Source organism: Giraffa tippelskirchi, chromosome 14, assembly GCF_054371585.1.
Source record: "Giraffa tippelskirchi isolate mGirTip1 chromosome 14, T2T-mGirTip1v1.2.pri, whole genome shotgun sequence".
NCBI lineage: Eukaryota > Metazoa > Chordata > Mammalia > Artiodactyla > Giraffidae > Giraffa > Giraffa tippelskirchi.
Genome location: NC_137288.1, coordinates 16,220,462 through 16,242,219, shown reverse-complemented (window position 1 = coordinate 16,242,219; position 21,758 = coordinate 16,220,462). Strand labels below are relative to the sequence as shown.

The window sequence follows — 21,758 nt, the reverse complement described above, 5'->3', positions numbered from 1 at the left end:
AGAGTCCAGGAGATGGTGAAGACCAGGGAAGCATGGTGTGCTGTAGTCCATGGGGTCGCAAAGAATCAGATATGACTTAGTAACTGAACAGCAACAACAAAAAGACTGAAGTATGCATTTAACTAAAAATGATTGTGAAAAGTTAAAGTTGCATCACTTCACATTAAATTAAGAACCTTGTAATTATATAGATCCATTTATCACACTCATTTTTGATGCTAAAGCACATTGCACAGTTTTTGTGTGCACATATTTTTGTATGTATTTGCATACGTTCTATATGTAGTATGTCTACATATACCATAAAGTGTTCTGATATTTTATCTGTATTTTAAAGAAATAAAGTGAAAAGCCAGGGTTTTTATTTTTCTTCTGTATTAACCATTTTTGTTCCTCACCATTCCTTCCTAAAGACCTGTTTCTACTGAATATCGTTTCCCATCAACCTAGAGAACTTCTGTTAGCATTTCTTGTAGTTTATGTCTGCTAGCAGTGAATTCATATTTTCTTTTATCTCAAAATATTGTAGTTTCACCTGTTTTGTGAAGGAGATTTTTGCTGAATATTGAATTCAGAGTTGACCAGTTCCCCTGCCTCCCCCCCCGCCACAGTACTTTAAGTATTTTGTTCCATTATGTTCTGCTTTCATTATTTGTGATGAAAAATCAGTATTATTTTGAGAGTTTTTTTTCCCTGTATAGACTGTGTCATTTTTCTCTAGGTATTTTTGAGATTTTTCTTTATATTTGGTTTCTTGTTTAGCTGTGACTTTGTGTCAGGTTTTACTCCCCTGTCTGGGAGTCTGCTGAGCCACCTCAGTCTGCACACGTGTGGCGTCAGCCAGTCTGGCACGTTTTGGCCACTGTTTCTCAGAAAGCTTATCCAGCCCTTTCTCCTGTGCGCTCTTCAGGACCTCACCTGCTGCGCTCAGGGACGCTGCTACCACACTCGCTGTTGCCGAGTCGTCCCTGTGCGTTCTTCAGAGTCACCGTCTCTTGACTTGTCTTCAGGTTCACCGACTCTGTCCTCCAGTCTGCTGTTGCTGCTGCTGCTGCTAAGTCGCTTCAGTCGTGTCTGACTCTGTGCAACCCTGTAGACGGCAGCCCACCAGGCTCCGCCGTCCCTGGGATTCTCCAGGCAAGAACACTGGAGTGGGTTGCCATTTCCTTCTCCAGTGCATGAAAGTGAAAAGTGAAAGTGAAGTCGCTCAGTCGTGTCCAACTCTTAGCGACCCCATGGACTGCAGCCTACCAGGTTCCTTCATCGATGGGATTTTCCAGGCAAGGGTACTGGAGTGGGTTGCCATTGCCTTCTCCGAGTCTGCCGTTAAGCCTATCTTTGCCTTCTCCGAGTCTGCCGTTAAGCCTATCTAATGAGTGAATTTATTTCAGTTTTTTTTTTTTTCTTCCAATTCTAGAATTTCCAGTTGGTCCTTTTTTTGTAAATATGTTTTCTTTTTCTCTGCTGTGGTTTCCTATTTGTTTATTCTTTAAGAGAATGTTTTCCTTTAAAGATTTGGTATGTTCTAATAACTGCTTTGAAATTCACATCTGGTCTCATTCTGATGTCTGGTCATGTCAGAATTAGTCTTCATTGATTAGATTCTCCTTGAATATGGATCTTGTATTCTCATTTCTTCCTGTGTCTGGACATTAGGATTGTATCTTCAATATATTGATACATTGTAGAGACTCTGGATTCTATAATGTTCTGAAGAGTATTGGGTTTTTTTGTTTGGTTTGGTTTGAACTGGTGGTTAACTGGACTGAAGTCAGACTCCCACCTCCATCTTCCCTGCAGTGGAGAGCCATGGAGGTCTTTTGCTCCTTTCTTCTGGCTGAGCTGGTACCTGCCTGCAGAGAGGCTCGGAGCTCAGGCTGAGAGCATGGGGCTCGCAGCGCCCAGCCTCCTGGAGCTTCAGCATCTGTGATCTGACCTTTGTTCTTCATGCCTGGAAATCTGCGGTTTTCTGAATGTTAGCAGCCATGAGGCAAAACAAAACAGAAAACAAAAGCAGAACTTACAAAAATGGCAGACTGTGTTGAGGGATCCTCCAGATCCCCCCAGTTTTGATGCTTCTCTCAGGGGACCCCCAGGGCTCAGCATGTGCCCCTCATTGCCTTGGTCGCTACCATGAAAGGGCCCAGAGTGGTTAGCACAGGGAACAGGCACAGAGTGGCTTCGCAGGAAGACAGGTCGTGCTCAGGAACGGGTCAGGAGGCACTCTGAGTCTTCAGCCTTTTCAGATAGCATTCCATAGCTCGAGCCCTTCCATCCTGCCTGTTTCTCTCAGGCACAGTCCAGGACAGGTCATCCCCTTTGGGGACAGTGGCTTCAGTAATGAGACTGTTGTAGGAGGTGTGTGTACAGGAGTCTTGGGAAGTGGGTCAGGCTCACAGTCGAGCTCATGGTCCATGGGGGCAGCACCAGGTGCTGTGTGTTTTAGGAGCATCTCTCGACTGCTTCTGACACAACCTGCCATGAGATATAGCAGCCGTCCTTTAAAGTCAAGAGATCCCCGCACCTCTCTTGAGCTTAAAGGTGGTTTCTTTGGGTTCTCTTACATCCCGATTTATAGTACTGGCACACAACATATAAGAAAATCATCTCTTTTGGTAAATGATATATGAAAAATATTAGTTGGTAATTGAGAACTTTCCAAGTAATTTTGTTTAATTATTATATAATTAATTCAGATATTCTGTATTCCAGGACCTTTTTTCTATCAACGCTTATGTTTATGCTCAGAAGCCACAACTGGATATTCATAGTTTTGAAGGTACATTTACGAGGGTAAGTTAAATCTTTTGTTAAATGCAAGTATTTTCATTGTGTATGTTAAAAACATTATAGCAAACCTTTATTTTGAAAGTGTAATTAAATCAAGAATCAATTCAAACAAGCTCTGAACTAAAAAGTGAAGACCTAGAGACTATTTCAGCTTCTTAAATTTTCCTATGTCAGATATTTCTTTGAGATACATTAAGTATAGTTTTTCTGTTTTTAGCATATTTACTCTTAATAAGATCCTTCTCCCTTAAAATATTATGAGTCAGTAAAATGAAGTAATTCAGCTATTTCAGTTTTTATTTTGGACAATATGATATCCACATCATTTCTTGATTTTTACTAACTGGTTGGATGGATATGTCTGTGTAAGTGCACATCCATTTTCTTATATACATATATGTATTTCATTCTACATTCTTTTCATTGGTGTTTTGGTATAGCTTAAAGTCCCCTCTTCCCTCAATTATTTTTAGGATTTGGTAACTTTTGGTTTAGCAGCTTATACTGATGCTATAAATGATTTATAATACTTAAGGGATTTTAATATTTACAATTGTAGTTTATTTTTACTTGCTGCAATTGTTTTTAAAGATTTCCGGTTGTACAGCCATCTTTGTCTCACTCTTGGTCACGTACAAGGATTGGTGAACAGGTGTCATCATTTGAGGAAGCGTTTACTAAGGGCATATTGTGTGTCAGATACTGAGCAGAGTGCAAATGTAGAAATGAAGAAGAGGAGATGGGCATGACTCTATCACTTTTTTTTGCCACAAGTGCTGCAGTAAAAGTAGGTGCAGTTTATTCATTCCTCACAGCCTCTCCAGAGTGCACAGGCCGACTATGAGAGTGAATAGCAGCACCTGTCGCTACTATGCGCAGCGTAAATGTGGGAGAGAGTTGTGAAGACTGCATTTTCCTGTGAGTGGGAAAGAGGTCCAAATGCACGGATAGTGTCGGAGCCCAGAGCCTGACTGCCAGAGCCTGACTGCGTCCGGGCTTTCTCTTAGCTTGTGAGAATTACTGTAGGTTCTTAACAGTACAGCTCATTGCCTTCATTTGATGTTCCTAGCAGGGTTTTTTTTTCACTCATTTTAATCATTTCAAACATGAGTTTTAGATTATTTCGATGGAAAAATCTTTGCTTTTGTGTGCATTTTTCAAAAAGGAAGAAAGAAGACCATCTTAAGTGTAACTTGTTTTGTAACTGGAGCTTAGTTTACCCAAATAACAACCGAACATTTAAAAAAGTGGTATCTGCTTATATTCCTTTTTTATAGTGTAATGTATCAATACAAAGGAGAAAATATGTTTCTTTTGACTCAGCCTCTGTAATTTAATAAGAATCAGAGATTGATTAAGGTGTCCTATGGCAATAGGCATATTATATATGTCACTGCCCATGCAGAGTTTAAGGCAGATACGCACGCTGTGATTACTATCCGTTCCCTTGAAACAATGTCAGGGTTACCTAAATTATGTGCTATATGGCATTTTGTGTTACATAAATGATTCATGTTATTATTATTGATATCATTAATTTTGCTTATTGTTAAAGACATAGCTATTCTCTCTGTACTTTGGAGTTTAAAACTGTAGCCAGTTTTGAAATATTAACAGCATTTGTGGTCCTTTAACATCACATTCTCACTTAATCTTTTTTATGCTGCAATTTCTACTGTAGTTTCCTTTGTAAACCATAGCACACTTACCATTGTTCATGTCTTTTTCGATCAAAATACTCTCCTTTTAAAAAGCATATCCCTATTGTTTGTTAAATAGGGTGCACTATTGAGAAAACAGCTTGAAATTGTAACATTTTGCACTCTCCGCCTCAAGGCAAATTTTATCTTTTCAAACTATATAACATTAAGAGGAAGGAAACCCAAAGAGAAAGTTATTTAGAGATAATTTCTTTCCCATCTTCCCAGTCTGTCTTCTGTACTATGTGAGATTGGTAAAGAACTATCGGTTACGGTAATTTTCTCGATATTAGAAAAATGTTTAATGTTTAAAGTCCATTATTGTTGTTACAGAACTGAAAGCAAACTGCATAGGCACTGTGTATTCTTCAGCACATAATTGTGTTAGAAACTGACAAAAGCACTCACGTGATTAAAGAGTTCTGGAAAAGTAAGGGGAAAACCAACTTAAATTTTAAAGCTAAATTGTATAGAACCTTGTATTTGCAGTTCAGAAAGCTTTATAACAGTGTTATATTTTATAATGCCCTTGTCTGTCTTGGAGTTTCACACAGTGGAAATACTGTACTCAAAGATAGGCATGTAGTAATGGTTTTTAACTTTCCATATCGGGGGAACCATAGGGAGAGTTTGAAACTAATACAGTTGTACCCCTTTGTACTTTGTGGTCAGTTGATGGTGGCCAGCTGTGGGCAGGTGGTCTTAAGGAGTTGCTAAAAGAAATGAGGGGCTTAGAGTAACAACATGCTGCTGCCTCATTATTAGTTCCATCACAAGGGTTAGAAACCAGAGGAAGAGGTTCATGTTTATCTCTTCTTAGATATATTCTTTTACTGGACAGATGTGACTGCCTGTTCCATGCTAGGAGTTCACAACATCAAAATCAATGCCATAGTTACATTGCTCACAGTCTGAAGGGAAACTAAACATGGAAATTGCTAGATGCAGTAAAAATAATTCAGAATTTACATTGGAGAGTAATTTTATATATTTGTCTTATGCCTTAAATGATAACTGTGTGAATCAGCAGTCGGCAGGGTGTGTCTTAGTCTGCACGTACTTTTCCGGGCTGTGGCTAAAGCGCCTGCACTAGCATGCAGTTAAGGGGTGCGCCATGTAGACTGTGTGTAGGAGGTAGGCGGGAGAGTATTGCACTTTTTCTGACTCTCCATCAGTGTTTATCACTGTTAAGATTCTAAGACCTTCTCTGTGAATGAATCAGAAGTTGATCATTTCAGTTCAGTCAGAAATTTAAGTATGAAGTAGTTACTTTGTAAAGGCCGCCTCCTTCTCTCTTTCAACAGTTGATACTAGCAGTTTTTTTGTGAGCTCTAGGATTTTCTGCATATACGATCATAATATCAACAAACAGATAATTTTACATCTTCCTTTCTAAATTGTACCTTCTATTTCTTGTGCAGTTGCTTTGGCTGAAACTTCGGGTATTATGTCAGTTAGTTGTGGTGAAAGTGGGCGTTCTGATCTCAAAGGAAAGGTTTTAATATTTCACTGTTTAATATGATACACATAGTGGGTTTTTCATAATGACTTTTAATATAAGGAGGTAGTTCCCTTGTATTCCTAGTTTGTTGATTGTTTTCTGTCAAGAAAGGGTGTTGAGTTTTGGCAAATGCATATTCTGCATCAGTTGAGGTGATCATGTATTTTTTCCTTCATTCTGTTATTGTGATATATTTTGTTGATTGATTTGTATGTTGAACCATCCTTGTATTTCAGGAATAAATCTCACTTGGTCATGGAGTATAATCCTTTACTATGCTGCTTAATTTGGTTTTCTGATGTTTTGTGTAGGATTTTTGTATCATTGTTCATAGAAGATATTGATGTGTAGTTTACTCTTCTAGGTAGTCTCTTTGTCTGGCTTTGATATCGGGGTTGTCCTTCCTTCAATTTTATCAGTTGTTGCTTCATACATTGTCTTTCATTAGGAACATGAATGCATGCTAAGTCGCTTCAGTCATGTCCGACTCTCTGCAACCCCATGGACTGTAACCAGCCAGGTTCCTCTGTCCATGGGATTCTCCAGGCAAGAATACTGGAGTGGATTGCCATGCCCTCTCCAGGGGATCTTCCCGACCCAGGGATTGGACCTACATTCAAATTAGTTACATCCGATGTCTCTTATGTCTCCTGTGTTGGCAGGCGGGTTCTTTACCACTGTGCCACCTGGAAAGCCTCATTAGGAACATAATTGTTTTTAATTGTCATATCTTTTTGCCTTATTTAACGTTTAATTAATTCATAATGTCTCTTGTTATCCTTCTATCAGCTCAAACTGCCTTGAATCCCTTTAGTGAATTTTTCATTTTGATCATACTTTTCAGCTCTTGAATTTCTTTTGGTTTTCTGTTTGGATTTTCTGGCTCTTCATTCACATTTCTGCTTTGTTCATACTTCGTTTTCTTGACTTTCTCCACATGTTTGTCTTTAAACATCTTTAATGTTTTTCTTTTAAAGTCTTTGTCTAGTATATCTGCCATCAGGTCTTCTTCAGGGATAGTTCCTGTGGATTTATATTTTTCCTTTGAATGGAGCATGCTTTTCTGTTTCTTTTATGCCTTGTTAGTTTTTGCTGTTCAAACAAGCATTTGCGTATAATAATGTGGTAACCCTGGAAGTTAAAAATCAGGGTTTGCTGGAGTTCTGTCTTTGCTTTTGTTTGTTGTTGTTTGATTGTCGGCTCAGCCTGAGGCATAAACTCGATATCTTCTTGTGTCTTTTCTGAGCCTTTTCTTGGGCATGTGCCATTGTTTTCTGTTTTTTTTTTCCCCATATATGCAGTTGTTTTTGAATGTCCTGGTCTTTAATGTCTGGCTCCCAAAAGGGGAAAAAGAGAGAAATGGTAGTTAAAACAGCACTGGTCCTTGAAGTCCCCTGGAGATCACTCCTCTGGGTGGGGGAGGGGTGTCAGCAGTGGCCACCTGCCTTGTTGGCTGTATCTCTGCCAACCAACGCAGCATCAGAGCACAGGTTCCCGATCTGGAGCACAGGGTCCTTTTGTCCACCCTGGCTCCCACAAGCGGCTCCAGAAACACGTGTGGCCTGTGGAACTCGCCACCGTTCACCAGCTCCGGATTCCAAATTAGTTACACCAGATGGATTCTGTCCCTGAGGTTGTTGTCCAGGTGGTGCCTCCTGCTCCACCGTCATCCCAGAAGCCTGTGTAAATTCCTGCCTTTTTGCCCATTTTTCACTGCCTTTTCTCTGGTTGTTAGTTGAATGCAGCTGGTGGACTATCTGAAGTATGAGTAATAAAAAAGTTGCTAATTTGCATCTTTCTTTGTTTTCTCTCCCTGAATAGGAAGACAGCGATCCACCGGTTCATGAAAGTCTCAGCATAGAAAATACACTGTGGGCAAGCACTGTGGTTGCATCAGGTGAGAAAGGAGTTGTGGTTCTAGCGTGAGTTCGCACGTGTAGGAGATGCTTTGTGTGTTTAGGTGGCTCCAGACAAGCATGTGGCAGAGTGCTTTCATCACAGGGGGGCCTCGTGGGGCCAGCCTGAGAGTCTGCCTCTCAGACGCGCCCAGGGCGGGGCCCCTGTGCAGTCCTCACACTTTGAGGAGAAAGTAAGCTGCACGGAGGCTGCTCCTTTATGGGGAGAGAGTTCTGACACCTGTTTCATGACAGACTTGTCAGTGTGCCTTCAAGAAGGTGGTGCAGCAGAACCGGTGAGGGGTGGGGGGCAGGTGGTGAGTTTAGAGGGATCTTACACTGCTCATCCATCTAACAGAACACGAGGGGTTGGTGTGGTGGGTTGTCTGTGGGGGGAAGTGCTAGATGAGGCAGGGGCCTGACAGGGTGGATCGGATCTGCCCTTTAGGGGCCAGAATGCAGGTTCTTTCATGTGAAATGAGGGTATGTTGGTGTATTTTTAGGGCTTCCTGAGTGATGCTAGCAGTAAAAATCCGCCTGCCAGTGAACGAGATGCAAGAGATGTGGGTTCAGTCCCTGAGTCAGGGAAGATCCCCTGGAGGAGGAAATGGCAACCCACTCTGATATTTTTGCTAGTGGTCAAACAAGGAGGCATTTACGTACGCATTTCATCAAGTGGATTTCTCTGAGAGGTGTGACACTCTTAAGTGCTTCCCCCTTTCAGAAGGTGGTTGGCCCTGTGGATGGTACCAGGAGGCAGCAGCCGGGAACGTCGGGGTGCTAGCAGGGAGGATGCGGGACTGTCTGTCGTGGCATCCGTCACCAGTGCAGCCCCCCCGCCCCCCACCCCGGGGCTTTGTGTGGGGTCTCTGCTCCAGACCAGTGTGCCGGAGTCCTTACTGATCCTGTCCTCAGGAGCTCATGGCGAGAAAGACAGTAAGGAAATGAGACAAAGTCAGTTCCCTGGCAGTCCAGTGGTTAGGACTCAGTGCTTTCACTGCTGGGGCCCAGGTTCGATCCCTGGTTGGGGAACTAAGATCTTGCAGTCTGCACGGTGCAGCCAAAACAAAAGGAAAAGAAAGAAAATGAGACAAATCATCTGAGCTTTGCTGAACGTCTCAGAAGAGAGCAGGGTGCCCTGAAAACAAACAAGTGAAAAGCTCCCCTCTTGGGGTCTGGAAGGCTTCTCTGTGAAAGGGACACATGAGCTAGATGTAAAAACAGACGGATGTGCCCAACGGAGAGGACGCAGCGAGGCTGGAGCCTGACCACTCGGCACTGACCACCAGACGGAGGCCTCGTGCCAGGGGCCCTGCAGGCTGAAGACAGAGGTCCAGGCCTGTGTGCCGAGCACGCGGAGCAGGGCGTTCTGTGTGTGTCTGAATGCAAGTGTGTGCACACAGTCGACAGGCTGCTCCTGCAGGAGAACACTTGTTCCTTCAGAGAGGAGGGGAGAAAGTATTACTTTTCTTGTCATGATGACTTCTTAGTGAAAAGAGAGAGGAGGTAAAGATTGCGCACGTTGAAAGACCTCAGAGGTCCCTCCTGAGTCCCGGGTGCAGAGCTGTGCTCAGATGCCACCGCCATCAGCAGGGGCCCGTCCCCAGCCTGCGGGCAGCTGGGCCAGACTTGGAGTCCAGGCCTTCACCTTCAGTGCTTAGCATGTCATAACCTATGGGAAACACCACAGCATCCACAATTAGGTACCTGGTCACAGATTTTACGTTTCCTGCATCTAGGTGTTGCATACTATTTTTTTTTCCATTATATTGATATGTATTCTTATAAAGGATCGAGATTGGGTTTATTTACAAAGATATATGAAGATTCTCTTTCTTTATAAATCCATTTCATCTTTGTTCCTGCATGTTAGACTGTTTCGACTGGTCCACAGTCCTAGTGACTTGTGTACTTCTCAAAGAACTGGACTTATGAGCCCCAGATAATTCCCTGTGCACACCATTTCTCTCCTGACCTTCACTCTCAGTGTGACCTTGGCAGGTGGTGTAGCTCCCAGTTGTGAACTGTGGCATCGCAGACACAGACTTAGGCATCATAATATAATTACTGCATAGGTAACCCTTTCTTATTAAGGTACAGAGTACAGTTGCTGGAGTATTTTATCTTCTGAGAGACTGTTTAGGTTGTTTAAAACCATCCATTCCAAAAGTTTAAATAAAGCACATTTAATTTTAATTTCTGTTCAGGCATTTTTAAAATGCAAACTTTTTTCATGAATTTGAAATCTTTTAACACATGCTTGACTATTTAAAAGCCTTATTAATGTGAATAATTTTTATTTTATATTACCTAACTCCCATATACTGAAGTATGCTTAAAATACTTTGGACTTCCAGAAATAATATAAGAACTCTTGTCTTCTTTCACTTGACTACAAATTGAGAAGGAAAGACCAGAATTTTTAAAAATCTTATTCTTCGAAAGTTAAAGTCACTACTATACATAACATGGATAACTAGTAAGGACCTCTCGTATAGCACAGGGAATGCTGCTCAATACTCTGTAATGGTTTGTACAGGAAAAGAATCTAAAAAAGAATAGATAGGTTTATTTAATTATTTATCATTTTGTTTTATTTATCAATATATGTATAACAGATTCACTTTGCTGTGCACTTGAAACTAACCCTAACATTGTAAATCATCTATACCCCAATAAAAAATTTTTTTTTAAATGTGTCAATTGAATTCAAGTTACTTCCTGGTGGAGTAAACTCAGGTCTTCCTTCCTTGTAGGAGCTGAACGTCTGGGAGCAAGGACTAAAGTTGACAGACAGACACAAGGATTGAGGGCACCAGAGAAGGACAAATGGACTTCCCAGGGGCCCATGTTCCTTCCCCTTGTTGGTTCAGAGAGCCAGGAACCCACCATGTTTCAGTGGCAGGTGGATGTGAGCATGCGATCATAAGTGGCTGAGCCTGGAAGCAAGAACGAGTCCTCAAGACCAGGAGTGCTGGGCGTGTCTGCCCAGATGGGTTCAGTGGGAGTCCCAGAGCAGGACCGCTGGGCATGTATGCCCAGATGGGGTCCAGGCTGAGCCCCAGAGCAGGACCGCTGGGCGTGTGTGCCAGACAGGTTCAGCGGGAGTCCCAGAGCAGGACCACTGGGCGTGTGTGCCCAGACTGCGTCCAGGCTGATACTGATAGTGATAAATAAAGTGAGAGTAAATATTTGAAAACTTATATAAGAATTTAATGAAGTAATTTAATGTTAAGAAAATTGGGACATAATGTTGTCTCAAAGATTTTTATTTGTTTCTCGATAATTTATTGATGTGTTATTTTACAAAACTAGTCTTCATGACCAGTTAGGAATTTAAAAATAGAACCTGTACCATGTAGTTTGCAACGCTCTTGCTCCGGAGAAAGTTTAGTATCAGAGGTCAGACAGCAGGAGAACCCCTTCCCCTCGGGTGTCCTTAGAGACTGGACCGGAGAGCTCGGACAGAAAAGTAGGATGGAATTTGAGAGGCAGGAACTGGGGGAAGAGAACAGGTACCAGCCTGCAGCTCGTGATCCAGACTTTGGTCTCAAGGGGCATTGTTGCGGGCTGGCTCCCCCTCACCTCCTGTGGTCTTGCTTCTCCCCTGATAGGCCCGTTGGTGGAGCCCAGACTCCGTGCAGGTCTCATCGGTCACTCTCTGTGTCCGCCGTTGGCAGAGTGGGAGCCCATAGTCACACAGGGATCGCTGCTGCTGCTGCTAAGTCGCTTCAGTCGTGCCCGACTCTGTGCGACCCCATAGATGGCAGCCCACCAGGCTCCGCCGTCCCTAGGATTCTCCAGGCAAGAATACTGGAGTGGGTTGCCATTTCCTTCTCCAGTGCATGAAAGGGAAAAGTAAAAGTGAAGTCACTCAGTCATGTCCGACTCTTAGCTACCCCATGGACTGTAGCCTACCAGGCTCCTCCGTCCATGGGATTTTCCAGGCAAGAGCACTGGAGTGGGGTGCCATTGCCTTCTCCGACACAGGGCTCGAGACCACAGTAAATGCAAGCCTCCCAGCTTTGCCAGGGGCTTTCAGTTAAAAAGGGAACAAAGGCATGCTGCTTCTAAGAAGGAGCAGATTGGACCTTGGCAGATACCACGCTGAGCGGTACCTGGCATCTTCTGTCTTTCCGGGTTCTATGGAAGAGGCTGTTCACAGTGTGGAGGGATGAGTGACAGCATCTGTCGTGGTCCCGTGGACCCGAGATCGCCACGGCCGCATCTGCCCCGCAGGCTCTGCCTCAGCGCCACGGATTCCACACACTGCAGTAACGTGGCAGCAGAGGCTCTATAATTACATGCTTAGTTGTGGAGCGGTTGACTTCAGTCAGTAGTATGGACATTGTCTTTCTCACCTCAATTGTATTTCCCACCTTCAAATTTTGTGAAAGTTAGGAATATAAATTACTCATAGCAGCAGTTCAAGAAATAGACTTCCATGTTTTTATTTTTTGATATTTTCACTTTTTTATTTGGCTGCCTCAGGCCTTAATTTAAGCCCACAGGATTTTCCTTGCATTTTTAGGAAGATCCCCTGGAGAAGGGAAAGGCTACCCACTCCAGTATTCTGGCCTGGAGAATTCCATGGACTGTATAGTCTTTGGGGTTACGTATCGGACATGACTGAGCCAGCTTTCACTCATGCTCTGTGATTGCCCTGCGGCGTGAGATCTTAGTTCCCCAACCAGGGACCGAACCCGTGTCCCCTGCACTGCACGGCGGATTCTCAACCACTGGACCACCAGGGACATCCCCATGGTTTTTAAGTTGATATTTCAGAAATGAGTACCTCGGATCTGAGCCTTTGTAATCTATAGGTCATTCTTGGGGTATTTTATTATTCTTTTAAGTTTGATAGAGCACAAAGTTAACAATTTCTTTCTGACATGTATGATTAGAAAACTAAACTTTCCGGAGATGTGAGTAAAAGAGACATACAAATTCTAAAGCAAATACTGTCTTTATGATATTTCTCTTACGGTTTTCATTGTCTGCGTGCTGAAATGTCCACAAAGTTTCTTGTACCTGGTTGTCCTGAATCTTCACAGTGGAAAGATGCTCTCAGACTCCTGTTCAGAGGAAATGGCTCACCTGGTGCCATGTTGTTTGTTGTCACAAGTTTGATCAGTTTAATGTAGACTCTCTCAGTGTAACTTCGGTGTTCAAGTTATCATTTTAGTAGGCATTAGTGAACAACAACTTCTGTTGTCACATTTTCTGTTGTTACCGAAGAGAGTATTAGTGCATTTTCATTGCATAAGAAATCAGTTGAGTTTTTCAAAGTCTGTTTTTAAAGTTAAGATTAGATTTTATTGAGCCACCAAAATTAAATATGCTATTAGATAAATATGTATAGAATCAAATGGTAATTGTTATTTTCCATCAGAACGATTACCTAGGAGGTGTTACCTCTGTGCTTACCGTTCAGGTTTCTCTGTAAGGGCCACTTTTGTGTTTTGCAGGTACTGTAATAGGTGTGGTCATCTATACTGGAAAAGAGACTAGAAGTGTCATGAACACATCAAATCCAAAGAACAAGGTAGGTTAGATGGAGGACTGACTGCTTTAATAAGCGGCCTCCACTTTCCTTGGGAGAGGACACGTGGTTCCGGGCAGCTTAGTCGTGTTAGCTTCATGCATGTCATAGGAGCAGAGCTTCCTGTGTCGGTGATCTGGGACATGGATTCTCTGTGTAACACCAAGCTTGTCTGGAAGAATTTTCAGAACTGTTTTTCTTTGCTTAATCAGAGTTTTATATGTCTCTTAAATTTTCATTGTTGTATATATAATTTGCCCATACTTTAACAGTTGATTATGGGTCTTTTAATTTCTCCTCAATCTATTTATTTTATAATTTGCACTCTATTTTTATGTTGATGGTTCACTTTTAAAATGAATCTGTATTAATGTTTTTATGGTATTTAACTTGATAGTGTATTGTTAAAGTAGTTTTAAGTTATTTCCATTTCAGAAGCATGTTGAAAACGAGATTTTAGTTTTAAAGACTGCTAGATTATATTCCTAAAATTATATTCCTATTATAGTCCTAAAATTGTTATTTATGTAGTCATTGTGTATATAAGTTAAATCATAACCAAAAGTTCGTTTGAATTCTCACTAGTTATTATCTGAATAACCTGTTTTGTATCAAGTCATAATATGTGCTAATATCTGCTGAATGAGAAGCTCTTTCTTACTGCATTTTACTCATTTCTCTTTGAAATATAATTTGTGTGTATCTGAGTGGAACAAAAAGTCCTCTCATGGAGCTGCTCCTGCTTTGTGAGTAATTAACAGGAGAGCTTGTCTTCTGTAGGAAATTTTATAACCGAGCAATAGAAATGAAATCATTCTTTGAGAAGATACCTTTTAGGACAGGATGTATCTCATTTTTTCAGCTAAATACTATTTTAAAAAATAGTTAACCCTTCAGAAGTTAGCAAAGCATCCCTGACTCTGAATGGTTGGGCCGTTGGCAGAGCCGCTGACTGGCGGTGACTGAGAGCAGGAGTCGCCAGTGAGGTCGATGGCGCTCATATCTCTGTGTCTGTTAGGGCTCCATGTCTGCCTAGCACATGTTTACTGAAGTCAAAGAAAAAGGTTGTGCTACTGTTGTTTTACTAGGAATTCTGATTTTGATAATGCGGAGAAATAAATCTCTGTCAATTTATATAAACCAAGTTTTATAGACTTTGACTTAATTTGAGCAAATCAGATATACCTGTCAGTAATTCTGCAATAGAGTTAAATTATTTAAAAATAAATTATTTTACTAATGACAAGAGTTAGCATCACATACATAGTTATATGTGTTTTCCAGCAAATACGGTGTTTTTCTTTTCTTCAGTAGGCAAAACTAGGATGTCTAATAATGCATGTATGATTTCTAGGGTTTTTTCCTCATTTTACTTTTACATTTATGATGCTATTTGAGGATAAATTAGTTTTAAATTTTAACTTTAAAGTCTTGAAACTCTTTAATACAACTTTCCTTATTCTCCCTTACCCCTCAGTGCAGCTCACCTCTGTCACTCTCACTGTCTGCCCACAGTCACTTCTTTTCTCAGGTCACCTTTGGTGTCGGCTCAGTGAGCGGTTCCCTTGGGTGCCAGTGACCTTTCCTGGGTTTATGATGCAGTTAAGAATTCTGACCCTGGAGGCTGGCCAGCCTGGGCTAGAATCTGGGTGTTGCCACTGACCAGCTCTTTGCCTCTGGGCACTCGGTAAACGTTGCCTCTCCTTATTACCTTTCTTGGAGGTGAAATGTTAGGTCCAAATGAGTGCCCAAGCCCCGCAGCCAGTCAGGACACACCCCCGAATAGCTCCCGCCCCGTCAGGCCTCGTGTCTGCCCTCCCCCTCTCCTCTGCTCCTCCTGTCCTCCTCCTCCTGGTTTTAGACAGCCTTCTCAGTGTCCTCGGGGTTAGGAAAAGCGTCTTGGGGGTTCTGCGGGATTGGACTCGGACCCTTGCTCGGCACTTGTCGGCCTCACGGGGAGCAGATGTGTCCCTTCTGTGGCCGCACCTTCCCGGGGCTTGGCCAGCGTTTGCTGCAGCCCTTCTGGTGGGAGGCCTTCGCGATGCTCCCAGCTGCCCACAGGCTGTGCACGTGGTGTCGGGAGCCTGCACAGTGGCCCCCAGGGCAGATGGAGCCGGCGGGCTGCAGAGCGGGACCTGCCCTGCCCGCGCGGAGCTGCTTCTCCCGAAAGACACTCTGGGTGGTGGAGCACCAGCTTGACATGGAAACAGTTTTATAAATCAAGGAATCATCTTAGGAGAGAAATAAAATCTCTCAATGTGCATAGGTCATTAAATCTTTCTAAGTGTTAAATGCTAGGTTTATAAGAATAAAATTCAGGAAAATGTTACAAGCATGCTACAGTGGGCAAAAAGTAGCTGATGTGATTTATTTAGGGTGAGTTGATATGTGTCGAATGAAAAGAATGTATAGTGTTTGAATCTTAAACAGAGAAGGGAAGAAAGAAATGATGTTCAGTGTTTGTAAGATGTTATTATTTGCAAACTACATCTCAGTAGCTTCCTAAACCAGCACACTTCTGGATTTCACAGAAACCTAGTGGAAACAAAAAGTAACATTTAAAATGCTTTGACTTTCCTCGGACTTCTTCAGGGAAGCCACGCTGTTCCTAACCATCCCCTCTGAGAGCTGCCCGGCGAGTGAGTGTCTGTGGGGACACTGAGGGATCGAGTGTCAGGTGGAAGGGCACACACCAGACTTTTCCTCCCTGCTCGTGTACACGTCTGACGCGTGGGCAGCTGCTCTGCTCGGTGCGGCCCCTCATGGGCCTCTCCTGGAAACACACGTCGGTGACCGTGGGGATAAGAAGAAGCTGGCATGGCAGATCACACGCTGTGTCCTGTCTGGCCGTCAGCAGTGCAGCTGTGTTTCCTTGGCCTGAGCGCTGGAGTGACCGGGGGCCCTACAGCCTGCCCCAGCCTTGAGAGAGGGAGAGTTGGGGATGTTTAATGACACGCACTGCCGCCCACCCGCAGTGTGGTTACAGCGAGCTTCCAGGCCTTTCACACGGAGCTGGAAAGAGAAGTGAGGAACCGCACAGAGCCTACAGGTGCCGGTCGTGAAGGGCTGAGGCGGAGGAGAGGTGAGAGGAAGGCGTGTCTGGAGCTCTGGCGGGCCATGGACGCCCTGGGGTCGATGCCATGGACGCCCTGGGGATGAGAAGCTGAGGGGCTGGGCAGGCTCGGCAGGCAAAGGAGCAGGGAGTGAACATCCTGCACAGACACGTCCGGGTGCAGGGCGGCCAGGAGCGCCCTGACGCGGGACGCTCGGCCGACGGCGAGCAGGGAAGACCGAGCGTGCTTCTAGGCAGGGCCCAAAGCAACGGAGGAGCCGTGGGGGTACAAACTGACCGGTGCCTCCATGGGGAAAAGATTGTATTGATTTTGTTTCTGGTGAGAAAATATCACAAAACTATTAATGCTTCCAATAAAAGAAGAGAGAGTCCTAGTTTATAAAGAGGGAAAATATTTTTTGGAAGAATGTTTTATAGGCATCTGATTAGTAATTTAAATATACAAACATAATTTCTTAATGGGAAATTATATACTGTAATATGGAGAACAATTACCATCTAAAATATGGCCTGGCTTCTTTGATTTTGTAAAAAAATATTTACACTCACAGACACAGAAAACCAAGTTATGGTTACAAAAGGGGGATGAGAGGGGTGAGGGATAAAAGAGGAGGTTGGGATTAACATACACACACTGTATGTCACCAACAAGGACCTACCATATAGCACACAGAATTCTATTCAATATTGTGTAAGAATCCGAAAAAGACTACATATATGGATGTATAACTGAATCACTCTGCTGAAGACCTAGTCTAACACAGCGCTGTAAATCAGCTGTACCTCAGTAAAAAATAATAAAAATCAAAATAAAGATTCACAGTCATCAACTAATCAGCCAGTATCTCCCTGCTCTCCCCCTCCCCATTACTCCATATTTCATTTATTTCCTGCCTTCATTATCGTGAATGCAGAAGGGTCATGCAAATTTTTAACTGCTCTGAGTTCCTAGGATGAAAACTACTACAGTTAAAGCACTGTGCTAATTTAGGGGAAAGTTAGTGATGATAATTGATGTAGTGAAATTGATGCAGAACAGGATAAGAGTTTGAGACAGTTCCTAAAAGCATTGAGAAGATTATAGCTCAACCATTCAGGCCCCTAAATTACTGAGACCCAGCCGCATCTTAGAGTTCTGGTGGAGCCAGTAGCGAGAATGGGGTCTTCTCAGGCTGATGGTCAAGAGCCCCAGAGCAGAAGTGAAGAATGGTCTGGTCCACAGTTTCAGGTTGTCAGGTGGGAGCATCTGAGGAATAGAGGGGTGACGGCTTCCCACATCAGAGACAGTAGCTGCCCACCGACCCCAGCAGGCAGCGAGGTCAGTGCCCCACTGCCCTGTGGGTTACGACACTGTACATCATCACTCTCAGTACCAACGCCCACTCATGAGGCCCTTCTTCCCAGGCTTCTGCGCACGGCACAGGGGTCCATCTTTGGGGAGCCCTGAGCTCTCTAGCAGTACCCCCAGGCACTCTCTGCAGCCCTCGGAATGTTAGGATCAGTTCCCCTTTGAGGCTGGGCTTCTTGTGGACCACCCTGTGTGCTGTGTAAAATACCCTCCTAGATGCATGTTAGATCATTTGACCGTTTAGTACTGGTTATTTCATAAAATATACTTTAAATGTTATGTACTCAGCTAGCGTCCAAAGCCTTGTGGGAGCCACTCTCCTTTTTGTCTTTATTTTGTCTGTTTTGTTCTCCAGCTGCTTTTTTAAAGACAACTTCAGACAGCAAAGGAGGAGAGGAGTGCAGTCACCCATGGACCTGAACTAGGTTTCACACAGGTGCCCACCGGGTTCATCACTGTGGTGGCAGATGTCATGGGGTTTTATCCCAAGGGTGTCCTTTTATACAGCAGGGAGCCTGGCGCCTTCCGGGGCTGAGTCTCCTGCCTTACTCTGGCCCCTGACCCGCACCCCAGGTTGAGTGGCCCTGGGTTGGTGACATCAGCTTCCCATCCAGGCAATGATCCAACTGAAGTCCCCCCGACCCCTAGACTTCCCCAGTCCATACCTCTGGGGTCTCTGACACACATCAGAGACGGAGAGCCACTGCCCCTGAGTGGACACCGCAGTCCGATAAATGAGGATCCTGTGTAGGTTTATCGGCTGTAACTGAATTCCATGACTCACAGACATCCTGCTTAAATTCATCCTTCTAGAATGGCCTTGAAATTGGTTCTATAAATCCAACTTGATAATTTTATAATCAGAAATACTATTTTATCCTTATTGCAGGAGCTTATTAAAATACTGTTTAAAATGTAGCATGTTTTATTCAGACGGGATTAAGAATAAATCCTAAAATGTAATTAGAGTGGAGCAAAGTTCTAAAAGAGAAATTCTTAGAGCTCCTTTTCGGAGTCAGAATGTTCCCCTTGTAGTGCTCACTGAGGCAGATGAGAAGCAGGGATTGGGGTCCACACAAAATTCAAAAATTATGTTTTAAATCTTTGAACAAATCAAAAGCTTATATTATGAAGCAGTTACTTTTACAGTAATATTTGATGAAATTTTAAATTATAAGGAATACAACTAGAGTAATGGACTGCTTTATAAAACCTAGCTTGAGATATATTTAATAAGATGATACTTGATTACATTTAAGAGGGAAAAATTCTTGCAGGAGGTTAAGAAAAATCAATTGTGACAGGTTGCCATTTTCATGCCATTCATAATAATAAGTTGCTCAGAGCAAGAACAGCAAGGATGAAATGATAATACAGATTGCTTCTAGCAGTTATAATCCCTTGGGCATATTGATTTGTGTTTCTAATAAAAAGATGCTTTCAAACGTCTCATTGACAGACCGACAGGTGATATGTGCCATTATGTGAATTAGAGCCTCTTCTTTTATCTGAATGGTTGTAGAGGCGTTTCAGATAATAGAGCCCAAATAGGATCAGCCATGGTGTACTTTGCAAGTTGAAATATCAAAGACTGTTTTGAGACTAGCTCTTTTATTTTTAAAAGGGCAGTTTATTAATATTTTAAAAGTTGTGTTGATTTATATTAAAATTTTACAGTAGAAAGACATTACTCTCTTCTTGTGGTTACATACAATCACTGCACCCCTTAATTGTTTTAATAGTTGCCTTCTTGAGTAATAAAATATTTTTGGATTTAAATACTTGTTTAAAAATGGGATCATGTGGTTCACAAAAGAGCTACGTGTTGTGGAATATGGTATTACAGTCAATCCACAGAGATAGAAAGGCTTCGGGAGTGCTATTTTTGGATAACTGTATTAATATTAACAAATCATAGTGTTTCAAAGCCTCATCAGGAGAAGATTAACTCGAGAAACAAACCTCCAATAAAGTAATTCAGTGGCACGTAGACAAGACCCCGTGTGGCCCTCGGAGCTGTGACGGCACACACTGCCTCACTACACTTGCTCAGCCGCACGCTCGGATATTACAGCTGCTCACAATTAAAAGTTGTGTTTCTTCATCCGCACTCTGAATATAAATAAACTTATAATTTCAGGAAAGCAGTACAGAGGCAAGACGCTGAATGAAGAAGCAGTCCTAATGATAACCTCTGAGACATGATGCTCTATCAGAGTGTACAGCGAACATCTCAACCGGAAACCTTGCGTTCAGGCCCTGGTTCCTTTTAAATATGAATTTGATTGTAAGGCAGGTGTTCTAAACAGGAAACAACAGCATATTTGTTATTTAAATACTTTGTACCACCAAAAAGACTTAAGTTTTTATGTAATTTCTGAATGAGGTCTTACTCATCCTTTGTTGTGTATAAAGCAAGCACTAATTGATAGTGTGTCAAGACTTTGATGCTGGGAAAGATTGAGGGCAGGAGGAAAAGAGGGCGACAGAGGATGAGATGATTGGATAGCATTGTTGACTCAACGGACATGAGTTTGAGGAAACTCTGGGAAATATGGAAAGACAGGGAAGCCTGGCGTGCTGCAGTCTGTGGGGTCGCAAAGAGTCGGACACAACTGAGTGAACAACAACAACGTCATTATTTCTGAACTAAATTCCCTATAATCAGTTTCTTAACAGAGAATTCCAGTTTATTCAAGAAGCAAATAAGTGTTTTCATAAGTGCCTTTGTATTTTGAAATCCTTGATTCCTTGTCCTGGGGCCATGAAAACGGTTAGAAATAAGTGGAACTTGTGATGACTGGTTTATCATGACATTTCCATTTTAATTTATATAAGCTCACAAAACTCACTCCCAGGAGCATTTCTGATGAAGGCCTTTCAGTGTGGGTGAGAAATACGGTCTGAAAGATGTAGTGAGATAGAAAATGAGCAACTTGCAAACCTTCTGGGTGGAACCAGAGTGGATGGATGACTGTGTTGTGAATGAAGACAGCAGAGGAAGATGAGGTTCTCCTGTTGTTTTCAGATTCTCACGGTACATTGCACCTTCCCAGGAGGGCTGGCAGCCCCTGGACCATGGTGGGTACCTGGGGTGTAGCGCCCAGGTTGTTACGCAGAGGGGTTCCCTTCGTGGTCACCATGAAGACAAACAGGTCATGAGCAGTGTGGGTTCAGAAGCAGACTTGGTTGGGGAAGATTCGAAGCCAGGGGTCAGCTGGAAGAGAAGGGAAGGTCATTTGATTTGCTTGCTGTGTGGGAAGGCATGGGGGATGGGCAGGACCCTTCGACCCCCACCGTGGTTCCTGATTTTTTAGAGAAGCTGGCTAGGGGAAGACTTGGCTGCCCCTGGCAGGGTGTGCGGGGTGCCTGTCCTTGGGATGCTCGTGGGTGAGGACCCCAGCAGGGGCGTGGAGGCCGAGTTCCAGCCCAGCCCCTCCCCATGCCCACCGGCTGGTGTGTAGGAGTGCCCAGCCTGCTGCCACCCCTGGGCCCTGGCGATGCTGGTCTGGTGCCCGCTCCAGAGGCAGCCCGGGGCTCCGTGCTGCCTCGTCCTGGTACCGCTGCCGCCTCAGCCTCTTGCGCAGTGCCCACACGTGTACTGAATAGTCACAGTAGTTAGCAGTGGGTCATGGTTTTCCCCTCCATAGTTACTGTTTTCTAACCAATAATTTAAAAATAAGTGTATTCCTCAGAAACACATCTGGTTTCAACTTAATTGTCTTTTCACACACCTAAAAATGTATTCTGGATATCATTTTTAAAAGAAACTCCAGTATGTTGACGTTAGAGTAGCAACTATACCCAACTTTCTTTTTTACAACTGCATTAACTGAGCATGTATATGATACATTTAACATGAAATTAAATAGCTTACTTTTCCCTTGTGTAATTATCATTGTCATCTAA

General features: G+C 43.2%; 1 protein-coding gene and 1 non-coding gene across 14 annotated transcripts in view; both read left to right on the top strand.

Annotated features, from left to right (window-relative positions):
* Nucleotides 1–21,758, top strand: part of ATP9B (ATPase phospholipid transporting 9B) — a 151,369-nt gene that overhangs the window by 64,354 nt on the left and 65,257 nt on the right. For all 13 annotated transcript variants that reach the window (XR_014074995.1, XM_081563073.1, XM_081563074.1 and 10 more), the window contains 3 exons: nucleotides 2,713–2,793; nucleotides 7,813–7,888; nucleotides 13,355–13,431. Coding sequence is in view for 12 of the 13 variants with exons in the window: in XM_081563073.1 (XP_081419199.1) it covers nucleotides 2,713–2,793; nucleotides 7,813–7,888; nucleotides 13,355–13,431 (234 nt within the window). In the remaining variant the exon portion in view is untranslated. The remainder of the gene's footprint in view (nucleotides 1–2,712; nucleotides 2,794–7,812; nucleotides 7,889–13,354; nucleotides 13,432–21,758) is intronic.
* On the top strand, nucleotides 8,847–8,918 carry TRNAE-UUC (transfer RNA glutamic acid (anticodon UUC)). Its single transcript has one exon. It is a non-coding gene; the product is annotated as a tRNA-Glu (tRNA).